General features: G+C 44.4%; 1 protein-coding gene across 3 annotated transcripts in view; it reads left to right on the top strand.

Annotated features, from left to right (window-relative positions):
* The window catches only part of grin1b (glutamate receptor, ionotropic, N-methyl D-aspartate 1b), a 39,896-nt gene that overhangs the window by 13,994 nt on the left and 18,402 nt on the right, over positions 1-7,500 (top strand). For 2 of the 3 annotated variants that reach the window (XM_076269911.1, XM_076269909.1), the window contains exons 7-12: positions 124-298; positions 1,829-1,973; positions 3,073-3,159; positions 3,861-3,996; positions 5,552-5,679; positions 6,493-6,657. In XM_076269911.1, the coding sequence (XP_076126026.1) occupies positions 124-298; positions 1,829-1,973; positions 3,073-3,159; positions 3,861-3,996; positions 5,552-5,679; positions 6,493-6,657 (836 nt within the window). Of the gene's footprint in view, positions 1-123; positions 299-1,828; positions 1,985-3,031; positions 3,036-3,072; positions 3,160-3,860; positions 3,997-5,551; positions 5,680-6,492; positions 6,658-7,500 lie in introns of all 3 variants that reach the window. The other variant, XM_076269910.1, reaches the window with a different exon arrangement.

Here is a 7,500-nt window from a genome sequence, read left to right as displayed (position 1 = left end):
AATTACACTATACTTATGTGCACGCTAGTCCAGTTTGTTTTGCTAATGCCGTGCTGAGACGGAACGCGGCCGACGCTGCTTTGTGACTGTGGCTGACACGTGTCGTTGTCGTTGACTGGGCAGGCTTGCTCGGCCTTCAGCTGATCAACGGCAAGAACGAGTCGGCGCACATCTACGACGCCGTGGCCATCGTGGCGCAGTCCATCCAGGAGCTCTTCGAGAAAGAGAACATCACAGAGCCGCCGCGGGGCTGCGTGGGCAACACCAACATCTGGAAGACCGGCCCGCTCTTCAAACGGTGAGGACCCATTTTATAAAGCATACTTACACACACACACTGCTCATCTGGACCACCTTTTATAAAGCATACTCACCTTTTATAAAGCATACTTACATACTGTACACACACACACACACACACACACACACACACACACTGCTCATCTGGACCACCTTTTATAAAGCATACTCACCTTTTATAAAGCATACTTACATATATACACACACACACACACACACACACAATCTGGACCACCTTTTATAAAGCATACTTACCTTTTATAAAGCATACTTACATATACAGTACACACACACACACACACACTTCTGGGTCACCTTTTATAAAGCATTAGGGTCACCTTTTATAAAGCATTAGGGTCACCTTTTATAAAGCATACTTCTGGGCTTTTTGGCCTTTGTAGGATAGGACAGTGAAGCGACTGACAGGAATGGACATTCACAGGAATGTGTATGTGAGGCAAAATAACAAGAAGAAATGGGCAGCAGAAAAGCGCATGTACGTCATGTCACTTTGTGGATGAGGAAGATGGAATGAGGATGAGGAAGAGGAAGAGGGAAATGATTCATAGCAGGACATAGTAACAGTGTTTAGGACATAGTAAAAGTGTTTATAGTAACAGTGTTTAGGACATAGTAACAGTGTTTAGGACATAGTAACAGTGCAGGACATACTGTAGTAACAGTGTTTAGGTCATAGTAAAAGTGTTTATAGTAACAGTGTTTAGGACATAGTAACAGTGCAGGACATAGTAACAGTGTTTAGGACATAGTAACAGTGTTTAGGACATAGTAACAGTGCAGGACATAGTAACAGTGACAGTGCAGGACATAATAACAGTGTTTAGGACATAGTAACAGTGTTTAGGACATAGTAACAATGTAACAGTGTTTAGGACATGATAACAGTGCAGGACATAGTAACAGTGTTTAGGACAAAGTAACAGTGCAGGACATAGTAACAGTGTTTAGGACATAGTAACAGTGTTTAGGACATAGTAACAGTAACAGTGTTTAGGACATAGTAACAGTGCAGGACATAGTAACAGTGTTTATAGTAACAGTGCAGGACATAGTAACAGTATTTAGGACATAGTAACAGTGTTTATAGTAACAGTGTTTAGGACATAGTAACAGTGCAGGACATAGTAACAGTGTTTAGGACATAGTAACAGTGCAGGACATAGTAACAGTGTTTAGGACGCATTGGTATTTGCATGGATCTTTCTTGAATTTCCCCTTGGGGATCAATAAAGTATCCATCTATCTGTCTATCTATCTATCTATCTATCTATCTATCTATCTATCTATCTATCTATCTGTCTGTCTATCTATCTATCTATCTATCTATCTATCTATCTATCTATCTACCTCTTCATCTGCGTACTGCTTTGTGTATGTGTGTGTGTGTGTGTGTGTGTGTGTCTTTTCTTGCCAATTTCTGACCCTCTCTCTCTCACCCTCTCTCTCTCTCTCTCCCTCTCTCTCTCCCTCTCTCTCTCACCCTCTCTCTCTCTCTCTGTCACACCAGCGTGCTGATGTCATCCAAGTACGCAGATGGCTTGACGGGCCGTGTGGAGTTTAACGATGACGGCGACCGTCGCTTCGCCCACTACACCATTATGAACTACCAGAAGACTCGTCTGGTGCCCGTGGGCGTCTACAATGGCTCACAAGTACGCCCACAGTGCCGGGGTGACTGCCACCAGTCGCCATGCCAACCCCTCTCAGCATCTCCGGGGCTCTGCTGAGCAGACTGCTGGGGCTGTCCTTGGCTGTTGTAGGCTTGTTTTGGGATGGCCACTCTCTAAGTGACCATCTTCACTTCTGCCCTGCAGAGTGCACACAACCATCTTTACTTGTGCTCTTAGAACTAAGAGTACACACACACACACACACACACACACACACACACACACACACACACACATACTTGTGCTCTTAGAACTAAGAGTACACACACACACACACACACACACACACACACACACACACACACACACACACATACTTGTGCTCTTAGATCTAAGAGTACACACACACACACACACACACACACACACACACACACACACACACACACACACACACATACTTGTGCTCTTAGATCTAAGAGTACACACGCACACACACACACACACATACAGTACACACACACACACATACTTGTGCTCTTAGATCTAAGAGTACACACGCACACACACACACACACACACACACACACACACACATACTTGTGTTCTTAGATCTAAGAGTACACACACACACACACACACACACACACACACACACACACACTTGTGCTCATAGATCTAAGAGTCCAGGTAACACTCTACTGCATACGTTTGTGTTCTCCCTGAAGAGCGGACGCTTGTTTTTTCCCGATACTTATAACTTACAGCTGGGCAGCACCAGGTGGGCAACTGAAGCGTTCTGTTCAAAAATAGTTTTAGAAAACTGGTCTAATTCGTTCAAGTATACGCACTGCAATCACATCTGGCGTAGCCGCTTCCACTGATTATAGTGGAAGCTCCACGAATGACAGGCTTCAGTTACGTGCCTGGTGTGATCTGTCAGTTAGAACCATGTTTTCAACCTTTTGAAAAGCTTGTACCACCCTGTTGCTAATTCTAAATCGTTCCAAAAAGTGCACACTTTAAGGGCTCAAGGATGCAAGTGCACACTTTAAGGGCTCAAGGATGCAAGGGTGTGTACCAGGGCATGTGTGTAGCAGTGATGTGGGGATGCAGGTTGAGCTCTGGGTCCCTTTGACAGGTGCTGATGAACACCCAGCGCAAGATCATATGGCCCGGAGGAGAGACCGAGAAACCTCGAGGATACCAGATGTCAACCAAACTCAAGGTGGGTCCAAGTCTGTTTGTAGAGCTGGTTTGAAATCATCCTACTCTAAAAGGCAGCCCTCTCAATCCACTGAGCCAACTGGAGAATACTGGTTTGAGCCAGTAGAGCCTCCAGTGCTCTGTAGTGCTACAGGCGACAGCAGTATGGCTCTCCCTTCATTAAAGAGCAGCAGTATAGTGCTCCCTTCATTAAAGAGCAGCAGTATGGCTCTCCCTTCATTAAAGAGCAGCAGTATAGTGCTCCCTTCATTAAAGAGCAGCAGTATGGCTCTCCCTTCATTAAAGAGCAGCAGTATGGCTCTCCCTTCATTAAAGAGCAGCAGTATAGTGCTCCCTTCATTAAAGAGCAGCAGTATGGCTCTCCCTTCATTAAAGAGCAGCAGTATAGTGCTCCCTTCATTAAAGAGCAGCAGTATGGCTCTCCCTTCATTAAAGAGCAGCAGTATAGTGCTCCCTTCGTTAAAGAGCAGCAGTATAGTGCTCCCTTCGTTAAAGAGCAGCAGTGTGGCTCTCCCTTCGTTAAAGAGCAGCAGTATAGTGCTCCCTTCGTTGGGTTGTCTTGCATGGTATGCAAAGTATTTATAATAGTATTTATCATTAGTCTGAGGGGCGCTGTTACCCTGTGCCGTTAATGTTGTTGCTGATTTGTGAGAGACTTATGTATTAATGTATTTTGATGTAAATGCTGCCGTTCCGCTGTAGATCGTCACCATTCACCAGGAGCCGTTCGTCTATGTGAAGCCAGCCCAAACAGACGGCACCTGCCAGCGAGAGCACACGGTCAACGGAGTCTTAATCAAGAAGGTCATCTGCACTGGCCCCAATGAAACCATCCCAGGTAAGCACTCGAAACACACTAGCGTTCAGGATTACCCTTTTGGTAGCATTATGATATACTTAGCTGTTTTAAGTTTAAGTTTTAAACTTGATGTTAGTTCATGTTAGTTCATGTTAGTAGGAGAATTACCAACATGCCTAAATCTTGCCCCAGAATCCTGGTGGTTCAATACTTAATTTAGCATCAAGCAATAAAATATTGCTTACTGTGTTAAAGGAACACGCCACCCAATGTCAGTAGTAATATATGTTCTTACCTTAACTTTCACGAGTTGAGTCATACCTCTCCCGTGTCGGTACGTGCACTCAAACGCTCTGGTGCGCGGCTGGACTGTGTTAGCATGTTGCTATGCTAGCGGGCTTTGACGGTAACTAAGCGTAGAAGTAATCAAAAACATCCACGTTTTCCCGACTTAAATACAGTTGCACGAGTAGTTGATAGAAAACATGAAACGTGGCGATTTTCCAAGCGAATAAACCGGAGAACTACAATGTGTGGTGCAATAGCACTTGGGAGTACTTCGACCTAGCGTAGTAGTATTGTTAACATCTAATTGTAGATCCTATCCACCACAGAGTTCAGAATCCATGCTGGATCGACCCTCAGCCTCTCCCTCCCCTCTGAGTGAGAGAGAGGCACACACACTAGAGATGCGCTGATGGGCTATTATTTCAACCATAACTGCATAGCAAAACTTATCATCCATCAGCCATCCATCAGCACCAAAGTTTTTTGACCAATTTTCAAAACCGCACCCGCCCACCATCCGCTGGTTGTTTTAATGTAGGCTAGGCTATATGTAAAGCAATTTACAAAAGATTCACTCTACAAAAATGCTGATGTGGTACATGAACATTTAGCTAAAAATGTGGAGAATGCAATGCAATCAAGCATTTTGGACGATATATTGTCACAAGCTGGCAGAATAGGCAACAGGCCGATGTGCGTTTTATTTGGAGACTGTTTTGCGAGACAGAGACTGAGTTTGCTGCTGATATTCTGGGGATAGGCTACAACATAGCCAAAAAACGTTGGTGCTGATGGATGGCTGATGGATGATAAGTTTTGCTATGCTTACTTCTACGCTTAGTTACCGTCAAAGCCCGCTAGCATAGCAACATGCTAACACAGTCCAGCCGCGCACCAGAGCGTTTGAGTGCACGTACCGACACGGGAGAGGTATGACTCCAAAAAGTTAAGTCGTGAAATTTAAGGTAAGAACATATATTACTACTGACATTGGGTGGCGTGTTCCTTTAAGTTTAGTTTTTATTTAGGCTGGTAAACAATGTTAATTAAAAAATCCAAAAAAGGGTTATTTATTAATTGTGGGCATAAAAAAAACCCATTAACGTCAGCTTTTAACATGACTCATGGTTTATTTATACTTTTAAATATTAATTACTCCATTAGCTTACATTACTTAATGGGAACTTAATGTAGTAATTATGTTCTTGATGTATCTGAATAATGTATTTACATCTGAAGCCTGCTGGCTGCTGTTTCATCTAAGAGAGTTTGGCATGAACTGGCATGATCTCTGATTGGCTCTCAGGCAGACCTATCGTGGCGCAATGCTGCTATGGTTTTTGCATCGACCTCTTGATCAAGTTGGCCATGACTATGAACTTCACCTACGAAGTCCATCTCGTGGCTGATGGAAAGTTTGGCACCCAGGAGCGTGTGAGTACTCAGGATAATCAATGTCCTTTAAATTCCTCTCACACAGCGAGTCTGTTTCCGCACTCTCACTCTCTCTCCTCCCCTCAAGGAGAACACACTGCTGCCCTGCCAATCAAGTGAAATGAAAAATAAGACAACCCTCTGGCAGCGGGCAAACATTATTTCCTCTCAACAACAACAACAATACTCCTGCAATATTTAGAATACAGCACTCACCGTGATAGGGTGCTTGAGTTGCTCTAGTACGGTATGAAATTTTAAGTTAATGCTTGTCAGAGCTCGATGGGACTTTAAGGTTATGATATTGACAAAGAAAGCTCAAACAAAAACTCATCTAATCTGAATTCTATCCGAGCATACATTTTCCATGGTTTGGCATCAGCCATTAAGATTCATCAAGCAATAAATTGACGAATCTCGTTCTGAATGTAAGCTGCAAATGGAGAATAAGTAAAGCACCACAGCAAGATGTCCCGAATCAGAGCGGAAAACTCTCTCTGCTGTCTAAATCACACTGATTTGTTTTCTCTCTCCCATAACAAACAGTATTGTAGGAAATTAGGTGCAGTTGAAACCGAATTCTCTGAGACAGTGAGTGGTGCTGCTGCCTATGCTGCTTTTCAAAATGGTGGCACATGTTCATCGTGGAGCATCAGGAAGTTCCGAAATACTCTCAAATAATTCTGAGTCCTGAGCTTTACGATTAATTGTGGCCTTCACAATTTGCTAATTGCATTGCATTGCAAATGGCTATGTTGATTAAAAAGTGTGTTAATCGTCAGCGCTTCAGTGAGTGGTTTGGTGCTGTCTCAGGTGAACAACAGCAATAAGAAGGAGTGGAACGGCATGATGGGAGAGCTCCTGGGCGGCCTGGCTGATATGATCGTCGCGCCGCTCACCATCAACAACGAGCGTGCGCAGTACATCGAGTTCTCCAAACCATTCAAATACCAAGGGCTCACCATTCTCGTCAAAAAGGTACCGCATCCCGCTCGCACGCCGACCTTGAGCTCGCACGCCGACCTTGAGCTCGCACGCAGACCTTGAGCTTGCACGCAGACCTTGAGCTTGCACGCAGACCTTGAGCTTGCAGGCCGACCTTGAGCAGGATGCTGGAGCATCCGATTTGATCCCCTGCATGCTGCTAATGAATATGAAATAGGAAGAGTTACTGTGCAGAAATATCATTCTACATTTTTTTTAAAACAGTAACACTGCTCAGTTGTAATATCATTAATTGGGAGAAACGCAGAGAGAGAGAGAGAGAGAGAGAGAGAACAAACTGGACATGGTCATCATCATGGTCCATGAGCCTTTGTTATGGCGTTCCGTAAATATGGACACAGCAGAGTAACATTCATCTAAGCTGTGGGTCAGTGCGTCTCTCTATGCACGGATTGCCCCTGTGGGCAGTAAAATATAAAACATATGATTCAGAGATGATGCAATGAAGAGTAAGTAGTAAGCAGCAATGCAATCCTCATTAGCACGCATGGCCATGTGAGAACACTTTAGTGCACACTCTCTCTCTCTCTCTCTCTCTCTCGCTCTCTCGCTCTCTCTCTCCCTCTCCCTATCTCACTTTCTCTCTCTCTTTGTCTCTCTCCCTCTTTCTCTCTCTCTTATTCTCTCTCTCGCTCTCTCCCTCTCCCTATCTCTCTTTCTCTCTCTCTCTCTCCCTCTCTCTATCTCTCCCTATCTCTCTTTCTCTCTCTCTCCCTCTCTCTATCTCTCCCTATCTCTCTTTCTCTCTCTCTCCCTCTCTCTCTCTCTCTCTCTCTCTCTCTCCGGTAGCTGTGGTTGGCTCGGCTCGCTCTTAAT

Source organism: Alosa pseudoharengus, unplaced genomic scaffold (assembly GCF_046254945.1).
Source record: "Alosa pseudoharengus isolate Yale_2024_CS ecotype anadromous, Long Island Sound unplaced genomic scaffold, YU_APseudo_1.1 YU_APseudo_1.1_scf_6, whole genome shotgun sequence".
NCBI lineage: Eukaryota > Metazoa > Chordata > Actinopteri > Clupeiformes > Clupeidae > Alosa > Alosa pseudoharengus.
The sequence above is the reverse complement of the archived record's forward strand: the minus strand, read 5'-3'. Positions and strand labels throughout refer to the sequence as shown.